Genomic DNA, 21,984 nt, shown 5'->3' with positions numbered 1-21,984 from the left:
AACATGGTCATTAACCGCAATTTTGCAAAGTCATGGTGTTGAAATTAACTTCATCCATTGATATCTCTCATTTAATTTCCTTCCCTTTCTTTTTATTTTCCTTCCCCCCCCCCCAAAAAAACATCACATTCAATTAAGAAATCAAATTGCAAAAAAAATTGTTATATTATTATTACCTCTGATCATTAATATATGACCCTATTTGATTTTTATTTTGGTCTTAAATATAAGATCTCAATTCATTTTGTCTCTCATAATTATATATTTTTTCTCAAGATAGTTCTTCTAACAATAGTAGTTCTAGCCAATAAATTTGATTAGCAAGGATATTTTGAGAAAGACAACATATATTTATTACAGATAACTGACTTAACTTCTTTTCTTAATCTCTTGAAATTAGTCAACTAGCTCTTATAATTAAGACCAGAGGTAGTATTTTGTTCATTAGAAATTTCTTGTTATTATTTTTCATCCAAGAGCGTAGAAGGCATTTCATATCTAAAAATTTTCATCTCATTTCGTTATACCAACCATTTATAAATGATGAATAATGTGACTTATTCATACTCATGCAAAATACAAAATCCAAACCAACTCTATTGAAAAAGAGTTTTCTATGTTTTAAACACGAAATCTCAAGTTTAGATTCCTGTGAATGGAGAAAAAAATATTTTAAAAAAATTATCTCTAATTAAACCCAACAATATTCAAATTTAACCAACTTAGATAACTATATAAAAAGACAAAATTGAGGACCTAATTAAGTTTAGAGTTTATAATTGGATTACCCATATTACTCAATGATTAATACCTAGTAAGTCACATGTTAAAGTAGGTCATACACTAATAATATAATCATAATGGATCAGTTAAGCCTTGTAATTCTCAAAACACTTACTTGAAAATCTAAATATTCACACATGCATGCGCCCACCTATAATTAAATTAACAAGGTGCATGTCATCGAGGTTTATTTTAAAAAATGATAAATAATTAATGGCTCAAATTAATCAGGCTATATATATAGTGCAAAGATTATGCCCCAAATGTTATGTATGGTCAACCCTAGCCCTATTCAATGCTTTCATAAATAACATGACCAGCACTAGATTTGCCTTCTTAATTACTCCTCTGGTCCTATTTATAGGACAGAGAGAGAAGACATTTTTTTGGTCATATTTATATGGCACTGAGAGAAACTTTTTATATACATGTACAATTTTACCTTCATTTATTATTGTATTGATTTTGTTTGTATGAGATATAATGTGTATTGAATAAGGATAAAGTTAAAAAGTTGTTGAACTTTAAATGAGATTTAATGAAATTTAAGATTTTTCTTGATTTTTGTGAAATATGTATTAGAAGTGAGTTATAAACAGGACAAGAGAAGTATTTGTTACCATTGTTTTTCTTAATTTTATATAAAATAATTCTTATAAGCGTATCTTTGTTCCATTTTCCCTTCAGACACAACATTTAGGCAGCATGGATTAAGAAAACTACAAATACTCCATCTCATCCTTAATATAATAACTATTTTACTAATTTAAATGCATTAAATAAATCAAATAAATTAGTTAATTATAACAAAAGCAACATGGTTTTCCTAAAAATCTAAAATACTCACCTATAATATTGGATTATATATCAATTTATAAGTCATGTCAATCAGTTTGGAGAAGAATGACAAATATAAAAAATGAAGTGGATTGTAGTCTTATTTGCAATCAAATCTGACAATCCAATTAACTCGTTTATTAAGTACTAAAGACAGTATTAAGAAATTGAATAGAAAGGATTTGACCAAGTACGAGGCAAATTAATGGAGGATGTCAAGAGATTGATGGACTCGAGTTTATTCTAATTTGATAATAACAAAGATGTGTGTCTTGATTAAAATGAGCTTATGTTAATATATGGTGGGAAACATGCGTCTAATTAATATATTTCTATTAATTAGTTTATTAATTTACCAATTATATGTTTTTCAGAGAAATAAAAAATGAGCTTTTGTTGTCCCTAATCACTTGATTTTCCTTTTTCTCATTCAAACATGCCACTTTGACCTTTGTACAAACATAAGTCTCAGCGCCTAGTCTATATATACGCTAACCAGATAAACAATACACGAAAAATTCAAATTCAAAAATTGGTGGATAGGAGTAGAAATAAGTCAGGCTGCCTGTCAAGAGCTTGCAGCTTGACCTGTAATTAGCCTGACTTGACCTAACCTGTTTTAAAATAGAAAAAAAAAAACTCAAGCCTTGTTGATGGCCTGTTTAGCCTTATAGGTCAGATTTAGGTTTTTTGGAAAGCCTATTAGGTCTGTCAGGTCTAGCCTGACCTATTTTCTATCTTATTTTTAATTTTTATTTTGTACTTATATCAAGTCTCATTTTAAATTTTAATATACAATTATAACTTGTTTTCAACAATGTTAACTATAATTAAGATTTAAAATATTACTTATGACATTAAAATATAAATAAAAGATAATAATAAAAAATAATTACTATGTAGTATGTATATTTTACATTTTTTATTTGTCCATGTTTTTTCTATGCATTTTGAAAATTTTAAAATTACAAGTTTTTTTAACAAGTTCAAGCCAAACAGGTTTTTATATATAGGCTAGGCTCAAACTGGAAAAAAAAACTTATTACAAGTCACAAGCCAGCTCAAGCTAACATATTACTAAACAGACCTAATTTGTTAAAAATAAAGCCTAACCTGTTTCTACACCTATCTTATCAGTGGATGAAGAAGAAGAAGGAGGAGGAGGTTAAAGGTTGAATGAAAAAAAAGCCCGTGTTATGGTATTATAAAAAAGAAATTTTTTGTGCTAAGCACACGAGCAAGTGTAAAGTACAGTCCAAGGGGGAAGAAGCTAAGACGCACACAAATATATAGAGACATAATAATGCATTCCCTAGATCCCGGACGACCTTCTTTAATTCAACAAAAAAGTGTGTGCCACTTTTAAAGAATGCTCACCATTCTCTTCTTACCCCTTCAAACTAATCTAAAGTATTTAGGGCGTGGCACGGCTATGAAAGAAAGTATTTATGGAAATCTAAAGTAGCTTGTCAAAGTGTACCTCTTGACCATCCCAACAACACAAACTCATCTTTTAAGACATGGATTTGACTATCTATCTCCACTTTAAGAGATATCATGACAAGCTTAACAACCTAAAATAACAAGTATGAATTCACATGCATGTAATTACCTTTCCTTCAAAATATACTGATTCACTCGACTCAAAAATTAAAATTAAAATATAAAATATAAAAAATAATTTATTTTTTTTTAAAATATCTTTATTTATACAGAGGGCAAGTGGGAGAGAGAAGGGTGAAAAAAAAACATTAAGAAAACAAGTGAAAAAAATAGATGAAAGAGGCATATAATTAACTAGGAATAAAAAAAATACACTAAATGATTAGAGAAATCTAAATTGTTACTTATAAAAATAATTAAGCCCTTAAAAAGTTTTTGTGCTCTTATTTTGAACCAAAGGGAGTATTCATCAATGAAATTCTCACACATTTAGTTTTATATAGTTTTGTGTATATATGTTTAATTTCATTAATTTTTACATTAGAAGTACTAGAATTGTAATCTTAGCAAAAGTAACTTAGAAAGGTAATTGATTAAAACATGTTAAGTAAGTATTGCTTGCTTCCAACACAACCATAATGCTGTGATACAAAATTTTACTTAATTGAATATGTATATATACTCCTTATTTAAACACGATAATATTTGAATATGATCCCGTACTATTGAATATATTATATAAAAAACAATCTTTAAAAAGTTTTCACTAAAAAAAAAATCCATAATAAGTTATATTATTTATAAATCATAAATATTATACTTCATTTTAAATTATGCACAAAGACGTACCATCATCAATTGTAAGATGAGGTAAACCGTATGTATGGTGTTTTTCTAAATATTGTTAAAATAAAATATTGAAAGCAATTATGATAAAGTTCATGATTTGTTAAATATTTAAAATATTTATAGATTATAATTTTTTAATGCCAGCTGAGTTGTTGCACACGTGAAATCATGATGATTCAAGGATCATGCTCTATTCTAATTTCTTGATTGATTTTCAGTTGAGAATAGGGCCCAAATGAAACAAAGTGAATCACATCTCTCTCTCTCTCTATATATATATATGTGTGTGTATATTTATATGACTTTCCGCTTCTTTGAGAATTTTAGTGGAACAGTCAAGGGTCTTATTCACTCTCAAAAGTCAAAATATCATCAACTCTAGAGACAGATATGACAATTAATTAACTAATCCAAACAAAATAATAGCACCTCTTGTTCTTAATACTACCTCTTATCCTAATTATAAAAGCTAGTTGATTAATTCGAGGAGATTAAAAAAAGATTAAGTTAGTTATTTGTAATAAATAGGTGTTGTCTTTCCTAAAATAATATCCTTACTAATCAATGTATTGGTTAGAATTACATTGTTAGAAGGACTACAGTGGAAAAAAAATACATAAATATGAAAGATAAAGTGGATCAGGTTCTTACATTTAGAATTAAAATAAAAATCAAACAAGATCTTATATTAAGGATTAAAGGTAGTACAAGAGTTAGTTGTGGTTGAATTTGGTCATAAACATAAAATTTCAATCCATTTTTTTTAATATTCTCAAATTTACTATATAATTCTTATATTAAAGGCTGAATATAATACTTTCCCAACATTTAATATAAAACATATTATATAATATAATTTATATTATAAAATGAGTTTTATATTTAGAAAGGAAAATAATAATAAGTAATGATATTAATATCGTTGTTCAATCAATGTGACATCGGCGTCTAATTTCGGGTTTCACTTGCTTGTGAGGCTAAGGGGGGCGCACCGTGTATGAATTTACGCGGACAACATGTAATATTATAATGACAAAACCTAGAAATAAAACGCCAACAATGGCTTGACCCATTTTGTTATTTCCAATGTCATATACGGCTGCTAGCCACGTGAATGCTGACTAATAATCAAATCAAAGTAACGCAATGCTTTTCATGTGCCTATAACTTTTTTTTCTAATTTCTTGATTAAATTTTTAATTTTATTTTATTAATATGGTTAGTCTTTATATGGAGACTGAAAATACTAATAGAATAAATTTATAAGAGTTAATATTACTAAAAAATAAAATTAAATGATTTAATTAAAAGAAAAAATATGTAGATACCAAATTAAAAATTAAGAAAAATTATAGGTACCTCCGATATGATTTTTTTATTTATTCAAAAACTATTTCTAATTATTACGTACTTCTTTGATCCTAAATATATATAGAACCTAATAGAAAGACTTGTTTTAATTTTAAATATAAGATATTAATTCACTTTATCTTTTAAATTCATAATTTGCCATCAAAATTATTCTTGTTAATAGGGTTTTTATACGAAAAAGTTCTTGATAAAAATATAAATGATTAAATGGATATTCTACAAAACTAACACACATTTTTTACAAGTAAAAAATTTAATTATATTTTTATTTTTTATAAATTAATTAATTGGTTCTTATATTTAAGTTTGAAGGAGTAATATATAAAATTTGAAAAATAAGTCATATTTTTCATAGCCAATATCAAATGTGTTGTGTTATAGTTTTTATAAAGATAATACAAAGTTTGAAGGAAAAAAGAATCAATATTCTTTGATACTCTTTGAATAAGGTTTTTAGATTCAAATTTTGGAAATAAAAAATTTTCTATAAATAAATTTTTTGAAATATTATTGTTAAATTACAAACCCACATAAAAAATATGATACATAACTACAGATAGTTGAAGAACTTGGTATAATGAATATAAAAATTTTTACCTCAGTATTCTCATTAAATCAATTTATATAAAAAGTAGTTTAATATCTTTATACACATTTTGTTTTGAATTAATTAAGTTATTTTTGGAGTAAAAATATATTTCTAAAGAAATAATATCATTTTCCTCGATGGAGATGGGAATTAATGAAAATATGTCCCACCATAAGTTTAGTTCATACCCCTTAACGTCCGACCCTCCTTTCAATTGACTTTTTGACTCCAAATTTTTTTTTAAAGGGCAATTTACAGCCAAAGACCCTAACCATCGAATGCAATAATCCCAAATTTTCTAAAGTTACAGATAAATTTTTCATAACATCTACAATAAAAGTTTAAAATTTTCAAGTCAAAACATGGCTTTAATCTTATAATAAAGTCTCTTTTATTTTTTTTAACTTTATTAGGTTACTTTATTATTATTTTTGGTTTAAAATATTGTTTTTTTTTTTTACTGTAACACAGTTAGTTTAGTGAAAAATGCTTACATGGAACTAAATTAGCTCATCTATAATATTTTTAACTACCTCATGATGCCAAGAAAATAATAATATTTCATGTTCCTTCAACCATCATATTTTTCAATTAAAAATCGAAATTTCAAAAGCTAAATATCATATATGATTTATAATTGAAAAACTAAATGTCGAAAACAAAGAAATATTACTAGTATTTTATGTTTTTGGCACCATGATGTTGTTAAAACGGTTACAGGTGGCATATTTTCAAATTTCAAATTAAAAAATCTGAAAATCTTAATATAAAGTGTTCTTTTTTTTTTTCCCTTGCGAATGGAAAATCTTAATAAAGTCAAAGCGTGCAATTGAAATTCAATGCAAATTATTTTTTTGAAAGTAGCTCAAGACTTTGAAGACAAACGATATAATTATTTTTTTTCTTTTTATTTTTTAAAAAATAAAAACACTTGTCATTATTTGTTCGTTGATTTTCTACTTTTATTCATCTAGACAAGTGCTTGTTTTTAACATAATACCTTTTTCTCTTTAATACAAGTGTTTCTTTCAAATTGATATAGCTTTTCAGAATTAAAAAGAAAAAGTAATTTTTCTATTTCACTATATAAAATTTGGAGGAATGGATTCCTTGCAATTTTCCCAGCTTTTGGAGATTGGACTTGGTGGCCCCAAGTTTCTGAAATTTTCCAAAAGTTAAATGCCGCCTAACTAATGAAAGACAATTTGTACAAATCACCATACCTGAAAATATTGAGGTATATCTAACACCATGAAATATTTTCTCAGGTACATTTAGTTTCTTAAAGTATCTTATGGTGCATCTAACACCTCGAAGTATTTTTTAGATACATTTGACATCCTGAATTTTTTTTTTGTCTTAGTACTGGATGCACTAAAAAATATTTTTAGGTGCCAAACGCACCTAAAAAAAATACTTTGAGGTGTTGAATGTAACAAAAAAACTTCACAGTATCAGACGCACCTAAAAAAATATTTCAAGGTGCTGGATGTACCACTAAATATTTTAGGATATTGGATGCACATAAAAAAAATACTTCAAGATACCGGATCCATCTAACTCTACATGAAAATGGCAATTTGCAAAGAGCTTGTTTCAAAATTGAATTAGTTAAATTTTTTGCATTTAGTAAATTGTGGCACTTGTTAGAAATTTTGTGTTTTAGGTCAATGTTTGATGTTGATGTTAATATAGTAAAAAAAATTACTAACTATTTTAGTAAGATATTGGAAAACATATCTAGTCTAGAGTAAAAGAAAAAATTTTGCATAGTGATTTTCAGCCATCATTATCTTAGATTTTTATTAAATTAATGACAAGTAGGCTATTAAATTTTTAAAAAAATAAGTCGCAAATAATTCAAACAATTACAACTAAGAATCTCAGTTACTGATCAAGAGAAATATTTCAAATGTAAATAAAAAATAATTGATACTTCTGAATTTGTAATTGTCTGTATCAATACCCTAATATTCTTCCTCATTGAATTTTTTATATTTAAAATATAATTGAAAAATAATTTCAATTTATGATAAAGTTTTACCAATTATGTTATTCAAATATTACTACATTTTGATTGAAAATATTGACAATATATGTTTCAAAAAATAAATTTCTTACGAGTTACAAATAGCATCCTCACATTTCACCAAAAAAAAAAAGCATCCTCACAACAGATAGACGAAGAATAATCTAAAAAATTAATTTTCACAACTCAACATTAAAACACAGTTTCCCAAAGGCATGCCTCTGTAAATTAATACTTTTCTTTACTCACATTTTTATCTTTATTTTAACCCAAAATTTGTGGCCCATATCACATGCCCTATAATTCTCATTAATCTCACATGATAACTTGTCAATTTCAGTTAGTAATAACTTAACAACAAAAGTAACGTCATGGCATTTAATTTTAAAAATTAAAACTTTAGAAAAACCGAATTTAAATTTTGAAACGTTAGAAAGATCATCTAAAATTTAAAGGAATTTTATAGTAGTATGTTTTATCCTTTTAAAAAAAATAAGAGAGAAAAGAGCCGATGTCATGGTCAACCGCCCTAATTAATTGTGAATAAAAATTGATTTTAAAAAAACGCTAAAACTAAAATTATTATTTTTCCTTGTTTATACACATAATTTTAACTACTCCCTTTGAAAATCACAAAGCAAACAAGAGCTTGAGATCTTAATTGATTGATTTCGTTTTGCACAAAAGACGAACATATATTCACATGTTGCATATTACAAAGACAGCCAGAGAATGACATTCTCATCACTTTCATTAAAACCTTCAAATTCAAATGTTTCTGACTTCTCTCTCCCAATATGCAGACAAAACCTTGCAGTTGTTTTCCATTTCTATAGTTTCCCTCGTGCCAATCATCCAATCATATGCCCCCTTCTTCATCTAGAAAGTTGTTTCAGAAACACAAATGATGGTTGTTGAGTTGAGTAAAACCATTGTATTAAAACCCAGTTTAATTGGCTGATAAGACTAGTGAATTAGTGAATCAATCCCTTAATCGGTCCAATCAAGAGTCTTGGATCGTTGACCCTTGTATCACACTGCTTTGACCAGTTTGATTTTCAGCATCATAAAGTTATGGTAAATATTTCATGATAGATTTCTCAATAGTCTTTTAACTTTGATTTTATTTTGGTTTTTGAAAATAATGATTAAGATTTTAGTGACCAAAAACACTGTTCCAATGACAAAACTTTTAGGCAGACCAAAATGAGATTAAATTTCAAGAACCAAAACTAAGAGGAGATCAATTTTTAGAAATTAAAAATGATATTAGCCCTAATTTGTATACTGATTCAAGTTTAATGGCTCGCTTTTGATCAACTTCACGGGCAAAAAAAATAAAGAATTAAGAAATGCACTAATAGGTGATGATGAATAAGGATAGTGTACAGGTGAATTTTTTATTTTTTTAAAGAGAAAGTGTCTGTCTTTTTCATAATTTTGCCATTGCCAAGTGTAGTCCAACAGAGTTTACGAGCTCAATTTCTCTGGGTAGTTTATTGCTTAGCCTTGCCTCTTCACACGTGAACTGATATGCATGAATATTCAATTCTCTTAATCTCTTAACTAATCTCAATTTCTTGCATCCAACCTGATGTCATAATTACCTCACCATGTTTCATATTATTGATGACTCAATATTTTTCTTAACTTACATTATTTGTTTTTAATTATAAATCCACCCCATGAATTGTTTAAGAACTTGGTATCATTATTGAAATAGCCTCATTCCTTACATTTTTTTTTAATATAACCTGGCTAATTAAAGCAGTTCACTGCACTATACAGTAAATCAGAAAGAATTTGGTATCATTATTGTTGTTTCACTTAGCACATTGGATCAGTCAATTTGATAAAAGTCATCAAATCAAAATACATGGACAAGATTTTACCAAATATACTAAACTAAACGAATAGGTAACTTTAAGTGATATTGAATAATTCTCACAATATCATTTGTCAGGGAAAAACGAAAAAAAAAAAAAGTTTCTTTCTATTCTTGTCCGAGCACATTTTGTTGTTGTGAAGATAAAATATTTGTGCTGCATTTACAATTTTAGTTATTTGGATATAGGAATTGCAATTGACTATTGTCATTGGAACTAGGGAGAAAGTGACTGCAGCAAAGAAATAAAAACGCAAAAGTGCAGTTAGAAAGCCCTATTTAAAGTACTTGACAAGTGAAAGGAATCTTTATTTTCACTGTTTGGCTGTAACTTCTTAAGTAACTGGGATGAAGAACTAAGGATTTAATAGAAACAAGAAAAAGAAAGATCTCTAAAGCTTGACTCAATAATCCAATCTTTTCACTTCCTCAACCCAGTTTCTGCTTTGGCTAAAAAATGAGCTGAGTTTTATAATCAAGTTGAAATCGTTGCTACAATACTTGAAAATCAATTAAAAAAATAAATATTATATCTCCTTGAGAACCAAGTTAGTTTTGGTCAAGGCTCTTCAAAGTCTGTCTTTATAAGACTTCACAAGCTCTCTCATTCTTAACCATCTTCACTTCACTGAACCTTCTTCAAAGTCTCTGTGTGTGTTCTATACTTTCTAGCTCCTGTCACTTTTGCCTTCCCAGTTTTGAAGCCATGTCCACCTCTAGAACCCTAGATTCTTCCTCTTCTTCTTCTTCTTCTTCATCACCATCCTTCAAGGGCTATGAAGCAAACCAGACCCAGATGGTTCTGTCTCTACTTCAGAGAAACACATCTCCTTGTGCTGGTGAGAAAAGAGGCAGAAGGAAGCAATCAGAACCGGGAAGGTTTCTTGGTGTCAGAAGAAGACCTTGGGGAAGATACGCTGCAGAAATAAGGGACCCCACAACTAAAGAAAGGCATTGGCTTGGAACTTTTGACACTGCACAAGAAGCTGCGCTGGCTTATGACAGAGCTGCTCTGTCCATGAAAGGAGGCCAAGCAAGAACAAATTTTATATATTCTGACACTAACACTACTTTTCAAACTCTTCTTTCTCCTTTAGATGGTCAAGCTCTTTTACCAACCTATCAGAGTAGTGCTAGTGCAGTATCTGATATGCATCATCCTAATCCTTCTCATTCCACCCACCTTCATCAGATTGAGCCTAATCTTCCTACCCAGATGAACAACGACATGCCTGAAACTGAAAACTCTTTCTTGTTTCCCAGTGATTCTAACTCAGGATACTTGGAATGTGTGGTTCCTGATAACTGTCTCAGAAGGAGTAATGAGAGTGCTTCAAGTGAGCAAAAGGGCCAATCTCAACAACAAGGCATCAATATACCAACAGTGGCCTGTGAAAGTTCAGATTTTTCTTCATACCCAGATGAAATCTCTCAGGGACTGTCATGGGATTCTGATTGCAGTGAGCTTTCTGCTATGTTCAAGAGCAACCCAATGAGGGTTGAAGAAGATGGGTGCTTCAATGGGAGTACTGGATTCAGTTCAAGCTACGGACTAATGACTGATCAATATGGTTCTGGTTCAACTTCTTCATATGCCTTTGGAGATGTTGATATGGGATACTCCATGTTCTGAGTTAGATAAGTTTTCAAAGTGTCATCGTGCTTTTTGGATCTCTAGCATTACATTGCATGCACTCGTACCTTTTTTTTTTTTTTGGAAGTTTCTTGTAACTTGAGTCCATCTGCCAGCCTTTTCTTCTTCTAATTATATAATTATATAATCCCTTTGTCGTGCTTTTGGGGCGAGTTCTTTTGTTCTTTACTCAGATTTTAAGGAGGAAAAATCATACCCCTTTCCCTGCCTGTTCTTTTTAGTTTGACTGGAAAAATCTGCCTTGTCCTTTCAAATTTGGGTTTGTGTTTTTTTTGGGTGGCGGGGTAGAGGAGGTTGCGTGGCAAAAATTTAACCTCAATTACTATAAATACAGATGCAAGGGAAGCAACAGGAAAACACAAGAATTTTTGCTACAACAAAACCATAATAAAATCAAAGAAAATAGCTATGGAAGACAATAATGCCATTGTTAAAATGAGAAAGACAGTCAATAATTTTATAACTTAGTGACCTAAAAGACTTCCCTATAAGTGGGAGATCAAAAGTTCAAGTTTATGATCTCAAATAATTAATACATGCCCCTATAATTGAAAACAAAAATGAGAAAGACAAAAAATAAAACTAAAAAAAAATATGTGTGAAAGCAATGAAAGTGTAATTTTTCCTGGGGGGGTAATTATTTCGTTTTTAAATCTGATCAAGGGAAAGTGATGACTTCTAATATTATAAATTAGAAAACAGATTGATGGAATGGTTTAATCCTTCTTTTAGGGGCATTTGCCTCAACTTTTTGGGAACAAGAAGCAAAGCTTCGCAGAAAGATATGTTGTCCATCCAATTCTAATTGATTGCTTGCGCTCTCTGTACTTTCAAACTTTCTTATTGACCACAATTTCTCTATTTATTCATTTGTTCATTGTCTTTTCCACCCTTTTTCTTTTCACAAGACCCCTAGATTGCGGGACCCAGTTTTAGCTAGAGTTTGAAATATTAATGAGTTATGAATAAAGAATTGTATGAATATTGATGTTGATGATTCATGATGAAAAATGCTTTTTATTAAAAAAAATGGTTGAGTTAGTAGAATTTAGAAAATCATCAAGGATCAAACTAATTTTAAATTGAATTTATAGCTTAAAGAACAACTACGTAGATACTATTAAATTATTTAGTAACAAGGTTTTTATATGAACAGTTGAATTTAAACTGACATTCTTGAGAAGTAGGGTTCTAGCGTTGTCAATTAGGCTCACTTTTGTAAACAGCAAAAGAAATGTTTAATTTTAGAAGAGAGAACTTTTTTTATAATTTTAATTTTAACTCCTTGTTTGATTCATTTGTAGTCACACGTCTTAAGAAATTTCAAGTGGGAGTTATAAAAAGTTTGGTTTTTCTTTTATTATCTATGATGGTAATGGAGAGAATGAAGGCAAAAAATATTTTTTTACTATTGGATGAGTGTTATAGGTTACTTGGCCATTGTTTTTATATTTTTCTTGTACCTTAACACTACAGATTTGGAACAAGTTTAGGACAAAAAAGAGCACACAAGTTGATAAAGGACAAGTAACAGAGCTAACATGAAGACCCCATTTGGCAGAGTAGTGGAAATCCCCTATAAGCACATTCATGTAAGTTGAAACAAAACTTCTCTTATATACTTATCTCATATTCTGTAAATCACTTTTAAAAAGCAGCTTATAAACTACTTATAAACTGTTCCAAACGGCCCGAAATCAACAAAAGAAATAGACAAATTGATTTACTGAAAAATAAAAAGGTAAATTCAAGAATGAGAGAACATTAATTTGAAACATATTTTATTTCACAATTCACTTAATCCAAACAAATTTAAAAAAATTAAAAAATAGGATGAATTAAGATTGACTACACTTAGGGGGTGTTTGGGTGATGACCCAAACCGTGGTTTGGGAAAAATCACCCAAACACCAAAAAAAAAAAAACAAAATCATGGTTTTGGCAAAAACAAAAATTTTCTGCTTTTGGGGGGAAAAAGGGAGAGTGTGAGAGCCTATGGGATATGTGCCTTGTTGTTTTTTTTTAGCCTGGACAGATATACCCTTCCCAATTATTCATATCTTTCTCATTGTTTCAGACGCAATACGAGGGAGAGCCTGAGAGTATATCTCAACAATAATATGAATTTAACACCCATTAATTATTTTTTTATAAACATATTTAATCTTATATCTTATAAATATATATATACACATATTAATTAATTATTAATTATATTATCTTATGTATTATTAATTATGTTGATAAAAATATATTATTAACAATTTTATTCCTTCAAATTAAAATATATCATAAAATCTAGGAAAAATTCCAGATAAAGCCATTTGAATATACATAATTTCAGATTGGGTCCTGGAATTGTCTAAATGACAGAAAGGGTCAATGACCCAATCTGTCATTTCTAAAATTAAGAGCAATTGACAATTTTGTCCTCATTTGTATTCATTCACTACAATAATTTAAAGAATTACTATGAGGGTTTAGGTGTTATCTAGATTCATGTAGAGAATAACTATTTATTTTTTTATAGTCAGGAATGCCTCATAAGAAGGTGTCTTGTTATTAACTACAACTAATCATGTAATCACTAGAATAGTATAAGCATTACCTAAATTTGTTTAGAGAATAACTACTCACTTTTACTTTCATTTGTTTTCATTCACTACAATAATTTAAAAAATCACTATAAGGATTTAGGCATTACCTAGATTCGTGTAGAAAATAACTATTCATTTTTTCGTAGTCAGGAATGCCCCATGAGAAGATGCATTGTTATTAACTACAACTAATTATATAATCACTAGAACAGTATAAGCATTACCTAGATTCGTTTAGAGAATAACTACTTACTTTTGCTTAATCAGGACAAAATTGTCAATTGCTCTTAATTCTAGAAATGACAGATTGGGTCATGGACCCTTTCTGTCATTTATATAATTCCGAGACTCAACATGGAATTATGTATATTCGAAGGGCTTTATCTGGGATTTTTCCTAAAATCTATCTTTTTTGTAATTATCATATTAACTTATGCCTTTTTTTAGTAATTTGTATATATAAAAAGTGCTTCTGATAACAACTATCCAAACACTCTCACTTCTCAAAATCACTTTTTCACAAAATCTATTCTTCAGAAACTATTCTCCAAACTATAGTTTGGTTTTATCCAAACACCCTTTTAGTTGCAAATAAATTGCATTGTGCGTGTCCCCATTAGGTTAAAGGGCTAGCATTCCTAACTCTATTTTGGGAGACCAACGAAGATGGGCATGCTTCTTAATCCTCATTTTCCAATGAAGAAATCAGTTTTTTTTTGGGGGGGGGGCTAGTACTACCAAGAGAAATAAGCACATCTCTGCACTAAGTTGCCCTTAAATATCCCAATGTCTTGGTTTAGTGATTCCCCAATCTTATCGTCCTGAATCAGTCCTTATTTGGCACGTTAACAAGAGCAAATCCTAAGATTGAAGAAATTGCAGATTTATATGCAAAAAGCAAACCAAGTCCTCTGTACTTAAAGACAATGTGTTGGTTCCATTTGGTTAACGTCTCATGTACCTACCCAAATCAAGTTCTTTACACACTACAGTTTGATGTTTTTACCTAGTCACCAACACTATTAAGAACTTGCCAGGCACAAGTTATGCAGATCGCTTCTGGCCATACACCAATTTTATAACTGCTAGTACAGTACTCTTCCAATATTCACTGGAGCTACCAAACTTGAGAGTCAAAATCCAAACACTACACAAAGCTACAGAAGTGGCTATCCTCCCAATTGTCAGGAATACTCAAATAGGCTCCCCTTCCTCAGAAGGCATGTACTTGATTTATAGGGCGCATCGCATTATGCTGTGCCTGTTTTAACTGAAACATATGTGGTGTCTATTTTGAAATATGATCATCTTACAATAAACATATCCAAGTATTCCAGTCACAAGGGGCAGAAAAGAAAGAAGAAATTTCCCACCAGAAAATTACCTGATCTCACAAAAGATTTGATCAAGTAGACTGAGAAAGGGGAGACAAAAAATTATTACACATTCCAACGTTTTGGTTCAAATGTTGCTTCATATATGTATTTTTGTAATAAATTTAAGTACCAAGTCAAGCATTTCACTTGTCACAACATTTTGTGTATCTAAAAATTCATATGAAAGATAAGCAATGTGAAGCCTCATTTTAGTCTCCTGATTACTTCTCTTCACAGTAAACCCCAGTCAAAAGGTTGGGAACAGTAGTGAATAGGAGCTTCCAAATACATCGGAAAATTGTTCCCAGAATCAAAAAGGATTGGTACTTGGAGGAGAGAAGGGCTTCGGTGAAGAGACGTAAACACATGGTCAATGAAACTGTGGGCCAGAATCTTCTTAATATTGAAAAAGACCAGAGCATAAATAAGTACAACAAACTCCAAAAAAGTTGGAGATTTGGATGGACATGCATAATGGGCTTGCAGATTCTTTTAAAAGTTATTCAGAAGAAAGGTGGCTGTATGGGGTTGCTAAAATCTCCAGGTTGGCCATGGTTTTATTCAAAAGATCAAAGAGATGGCCGTGAAAAGATTATGTGACACAAAGATAATTGACGCTGACGTGTGCCTAGAACTGAATGAGGAACTGGAATAACTCAAAAAGAAAACCTATTTCAGGACTTGTTTAAATAATGTTGGTCCAGTTGAAGAATTGAGATAAAAAGGAGTTATAATGAGGTATGCATTCACATTGCTTAACTAGAGGTGTGAAGGACGGAGCTGCTTGTGCTGCTATTGGGGATTGCTGAAGGACTGGAACTCTGAGCAGATTGTTGAGCAGTTGATTGATTAATGGATCCAACAGATGACAAGGTCAAGCCAACTGATGCCGTTGATGTGCTCATTGATGAAGATATTCTGGATGATGCAGACTCCTTGCCAGATCCTGAGGTGAGTTCAGGCCGCAATTCTGATGATGAAGATGAAGGAGCAAGAGTGCCAATTGAAGAGCCCACAGGATAGGGTGCAACCGGCATATCAGCTAGGGAGGAAGCAGATGGACTATAACTCAGTGCTCCAATAGGATGATCAAATTTGCATGCTGGGCCAAATTTACACACCCCACGCTGTGCATAATGAGTGCAAGGAGGTGCGCCCTGAATAATTAAAGACCAACATCAGATTCTTAACGAATAAAATGGGAGGCAAACAAACTAATCTTACAAAGCATTCCATATTGCCGAGATAATTAAACCCAAAGAATTTCTTGCATCACTAACCACTATTAACTCCTTAAACTTCAAAAGTACTTGGTGATAAAGAAGTTTCCCAAAAAAACAAAAAAAAAAAAATAATATTATAGTAGCAGCAGCCAGGGATAAAACAAGGAAAAGGAAAAGGAAATGAAATGCACACATAAGCTTCACATTTTACAGATAACACACATCATAGATAATATGAAAATCAAGTCGCAGACCATATGCAAGAATATACAACTCAGATATATGATCAATTACTTATTTGGAAATTGAAAACCATTAAGGAAGAAGGACTTGAAAACCACTGAATGATGATAGAGAAACTAAATAGCAAAATAAGCATGAAACATGCCCACAGAAAGAAATAAGTAAACAAAGTGATACGTATTGTATGAAATGTTATAATACTTCCTTGCTTTAAACTAGATTCAAGCTAGAAGGAAAATCAAAACTAAAGGCAAAAAATGCAAGAACAGAACAGGGGGCAGGTCTCTGGCTTTCAAGAGGCAGTCTTTCTTAAATTGCACTGATATTTTCCTTCCCATGGACCTATACTAATCGGTTAATAATACATGCACCCATCTCATGCCAACAATTCTCTCCCCCAGCTAACCTACACAATTCTCATCATTTGATAGTTAGTTATCTTTAACCCCTCACCACGGACTATCTCATCATTCCTTTTTGTTTTATTCCCTTTCTTCCCCCTGTTGCTGAGGCCATAAAATGGATCCATAAATTATCAGAATTTAATTCATGGAGATTTTCAAGCACATAACATATGGAAGTTAACTCTATGCAAAAGTACATCACTGTTATAATGTTACATAAAATCAGTTTAGACTCGTACAGTCTGAAAAGGGCAAAAAAAGAAAATAAATTCCACAAATTACACTGCTTTTGTGACCTTGTCCATAAAAACTTTCGCATCTTAGCTTCCACAACAAAAAGGTAGGCTTTTAACCAATAAACTTTGAATCAGGCTCAAAGATGTTTTCTGCTTCAGATAATTGCTAATTTATCATTTTTCCCATATAGACTGAGATAATTCTCGAACTCATCTTCATCATCCATTCCTAACCCAAATGAATCTCCAGAAGCAAAAAATATCCACGACTAGACTTCACACTACTATATCTTGATACGATTATAATCGTCAATAAGTAAATTTCACATTCCAGGATCCGTGAGCTTAATTTCCCCAAACTGTAGACTCAAGCACTGAGAATGTAAAAATTACATGGTAAACAAAATAGCTTGATCCACATATTTGTATATCAACAGATATTTCTTCATATGATTCTTGACTACGTCAGGAAAAATGTAATGAGACAATGGTTGAATTATCACTGATTTTTTTTCAAAAAATCTCACTGGTTATCCCTACCATCATGGAAAACCTTTCAAGACCACTCTTAAGACTCACACTGATGTTAATATGGGCATCTTATCCAAAAACAGATACAAAAAATGAAGTAATACTTCTTATCGACATCTTTGACAATTACAAACAATGACAAGATTATCTCAATTTCGTAACAGTGTCAAGTCATTAGATACTCCAAACATCCACATAGATTATACTGATTTTTCAAAGAAACTTCTGGGCATAAGAGACTTGCTAAGAAGTAAGGCACGTCAGGTCTAAGGCATTTTACTGGCCCCCATAACTGTTTATGTGCAAAAGAATATTCAGATCATTTCCATAACAAGGAACCATTTGTTCATCAGTCCAATCACCCAAAAGTTATATGGATTTCGCGTATCAATCAGGATCAAAGAGAAAACTACCATAATTAAGCAATTACACAAAACAACAACTAGAACCTATGATAGCATGTTATAAGTGATGCAAAGCTTGTTTTTCTTGAAAAAAAAAAATATCCCATTCGAATGAAGCCAGCAACAATTTCAAATATGTTGGGAAGAAACGTAGTACATAGATTAAACGATGACACTGTACAAAAGCCATATTGATTTATGCATGACATTGATGCAGAAGCAATGCTTTGGATGACATTCATCGCATAGATGAAAATGTTGTGGGGACAGATCAAGTTCACAACACAATACCATATCAAGAATATATGAAATCATTCATAAGCTCAAATTTGAGATATTCATCGTCCATAATGGGGCATTGGGCAACAACTATTCAAGCAGATAGGCACGGTACTGACCAGCTAATGTTCTCAAGCATAATTTAGAAGGGTTAGTGAATCCCAATATACTCGCAAGCAACTGAAAGAGGAAATAAACTTCATATAAAGAATAAGGGGATAATGAAAAGATCTTCAATGCTTTGAATAAGATTTCTATAAATATGGGAAAGGTCCACATAATAAGCATATGAGAATAAAACCTAAAACAAGAAGCTTCTTCAGTAGGGGCAAGTCCAGCTAGATTGTGCAGGATTTGTTTTGAGCACCCAACCAAAAAAAAAAAAGGCACTAATCACTAATGAATATCCTTGGCCTTGACAATTTCAAAGCATTAAATGTAGATATTCCCAAGAGGAGATCCTCTCCTTTTCCCTAAATATGGAGTTATAGGGCCCATTCATACTCCCTCTATCGGATCCTCTATTTTTCTTTAAATGTCCTGTAGAGTTGGAGAAAGATAAAGAGAAAAGAAGAGCAGGTGGGAAAAAAAACTGCAGAAAATTTCAAAAGGAAATTTAGGGTATCATTCAAATTTACAGGAAACTGAGGGAGGAACGGAAAGGATCTCCTGTCCAATATTCCCTGGTGGAAAAGAAATCAGTCAGAGAAGCATTGCAAATTCCAACATTTCATAGTTCATAATAATCAACATCCTGGCAGAGAACAAATCCACATAGAAAGATTTGGCGAGAAAGTGTTTACTTACAGTACTCACGTCATGAGACCAAACAAATGCACAATTAGTAGAAAAAGACAAGAAATAAAAATGCCCCTCTGATAAAATTTGTTTCGATTGGTGCCATCAAAGATAAAATGGAACACCAGCCAAGAAAGCTTCAAATTCTGAATAAAGCAATTCTTAATACCTCAGAGTTAGCATCAAACAATGACTAGCTATCACTAAAGTTTTAGCCGAACAAATGGAACATTCATAATCCATTAGAATGAATGACAGTACAGAAGAGCTGAAATTGATGATTACCGGGCGCAAAGGAAGGCCCACAGGACTAAGGACCACATTTGTTTTTGGAGCAACTAATTCAGGTGGATGGTGATATCTACACGATGGGCCAAATCTACACTCCCCCGTTCTCATATAATATTGACATTCTGGCTGACCAGGTCTTTGTGGAAACGAGTGTTCCTTGTGACCACTGCCTGAAGGACCAATTGAGGAGCCTGAAGGTTGATACTGTCCGGTATAAGTTGATGCTGGTGAAGGTAGCTGGGCTATCCCATAATGCTGTGCCGAACCAACATTAGATGGAGTACTTGAGGGAACCAAGGGGCTTGCAGGAGGCTGCACCAAGTGATCAACAGCTTCAACAAATGCATGAACAACTTGAATAAATAATCAAATAATAAAGTTGGCCTACCTGATAATGACTCCAACCTGGAAAAGGGACTACAGCTGGGGACCAAACCACATGCCCATAGGGACTATGGACCAATGAGCCAGGTAGCAGAGGTGGCCTTGGAGTTGCAACCATTACACCATATTGTGATGATGAAGGGCCGGATGGAGGCTGTACAGTTGGATACAAGGGTGAAGGTACTGGTACAGGTAGAGGTGAAACCGGAGGAACTGGTGTTTGTGCTGGAATTTGCATACCATCAGGCTGCGGATGGTGGAATTTACAAGTTGCACCAAACTTGCATTGTCCCGTTTTCACATAATAGGAACACTCTTTCTCACCCTGGTATTTATAAAAAACAAGTTCGGAACAAACTCTCTCCATTATTAGAAAATGTGATCCCAACATTCAAGAAAAGACATAAGTTCATGCAGTAAATGTAAAGCAATACAGACCGGTCGCAATGGAAATCCATAATAATTTAGTGACACAGGGCTACCAGTGCCTCCTCCCTGCCTAGGATGATGATACTTGCAGGACGGGCCAAATTTGCAAGATCCTGTCCTCATATAATACTGCGGTTTATATCAGAACACATAATCAATAGGAAAGTCATCAACTCTATAATAAAAGCAAAATTTTGCATAAAATTCCTTCCATCCTTGACATAACTATGCATGACTGTCGAACCAATTACCAAAAAGGAATTAGAATGTCAAAGCATGCTCCCAAAGTCGTTAGCAGAATTAGATAAAGCACCTGGCATACAGGCTGGCCTAGTCGTTCTGGGTACTCCCCTAGAGTCCTCGCAGCTCCAATAACCTAATCAACTCATACATATGTCTCCAAATTAAGAAACACTCGATCAGAACATCAAATGCAAACATATTGAATTCGATAAGTCAATTTAGTTAATATTCAATATCCTGACAATACTTGATGGCAACCCCTCAAATGCAAGCTCAAACCTAATACATAGGCCCGGGGCCCAAAAACAAGATCAAACCAAATTGAACTCAAAGAAGCGAATGGTCATATCAGCCATTAGGAACCAGACAAAGCCCTTCAATAAAGCCCGCAAATAATTAACGACAACAAATTTACCGCGCCACGGTCTCGGGGATGATTGAACCGACATCGCGAGCCGTACCCACAATAACCAGTCCTCAAATAGTATATACAATCAGCCTCATCGGGCCGTTGCGGGTACGATTCACCGCCACCCAATTCCAATTGCCACACTGGCTCTGCATTTGCAAAATCGAGATCAAACCCCGTTAATGACACTCTGCATTCTGCCAAAAAAACCACAAATCGCAAAAGCAATAGCCAAAATTTCCCCAAAAACAGGACAAAATTCAGAATGCAGGAACAGATAGACCCACCTTCGAGCCCTGTTTCGCCTCCCGTTCCGGTCCATTCCGGTGACGGATCAGACTGCGACCCTTCACTGGTCCGGCCGTACCGCTCCATCGTACGGACCAAGCGGACAAGACCAGCCAGAAAGGAAGCTAATTACACAGGAACCTGAGAGTTTCTGAACGTAGAACTGAGAATGAGAGGCTTCGATCAGATAGATTGCCGTGTTTCAGAACAAGAAAGTAGAGAGAGAAAAATGGGTTAGAGCATCTGGGGTTTCGACCCTCTCTCCCCCTCCTCCTCTCCCACACGCACCCACACACACACACCCTTTCACACACAGATACGCACACACAGACTGCGTCTCTGTTTCTAGTTTGGTCACTTCTCTCTCTCTCTCTCTCTATTTTCTCTCACTCACTCTCTTTCAGTTTCG

The 21,984-nt window shown here is 32.2% G+C and overlaps 2 protein-coding genes across 2 annotated transcripts; one reads left to right on the top strand and one right to left on the bottom strand.

Annotated features, from left to right (window-relative positions):
* The first annotated feature begins 10,434 nt into the window (after positions 1-10,434).
* LOC114737682 (ethylene-responsive transcription factor ERF086-like) lies at positions 10,435-11,649 on the top strand. The gene has a single exon (XM_028925638.1). It carries the CDS (start codon positions 10,493-10,495, stop codon positions 11,417-11,419), a length of 927 nt encoding a protein of 308 aa, XP_028781471.1. The 5' UTR covers positions 10,435-10,492; the 3' UTR covers positions 11,420-11,649.
* Positions 11,650-15,287: 3,638 nt separating this feature from the next.
* LOC114737666 (zinc finger CCCH domain-containing protein 34) lies at positions 15,288-21,984 on the bottom strand. Its single transcript, XM_028925623.1, has 7 exons — positions 21,575-21,984; positions 21,294-21,436; positions 20,949-21,011; positions 20,645-20,764; positions 20,211-20,531; positions 19,817-20,134; positions 15,288-16,570 (listed from the first exon to the last, which is right to left on the bottom strand). The coding sequence occupies exons 1-7, from the start codon at positions 21,660-21,662 to the stop codon at positions 16,169-16,171; spliced, it is 1,455 nt and encodes a 484-aa protein (XP_028781456.1). The 5' UTR covers positions 21,663-21,984; the 3' UTR covers positions 15,288-16,168.

The sequence above is a fragment of the Neltuma alba genome, unplaced genomic scaffold (genome assembly GCF_004799145.2).
Source record: "Neltuma alba isolate B1F8T4 unplaced genomic scaffold, ASM479914v2 tig00013478_pilon, whole genome shotgun sequence".
Lineage (NCBI taxonomy): Eukaryota > Viridiplantae > Streptophyta > Magnoliopsida > Fabales > Fabaceae > Neltuma > Neltuma alba.
Note: the sequence above shows the minus strand (reverse complement) of the source record. Positions and strands in the feature narration are given on the sequence as shown.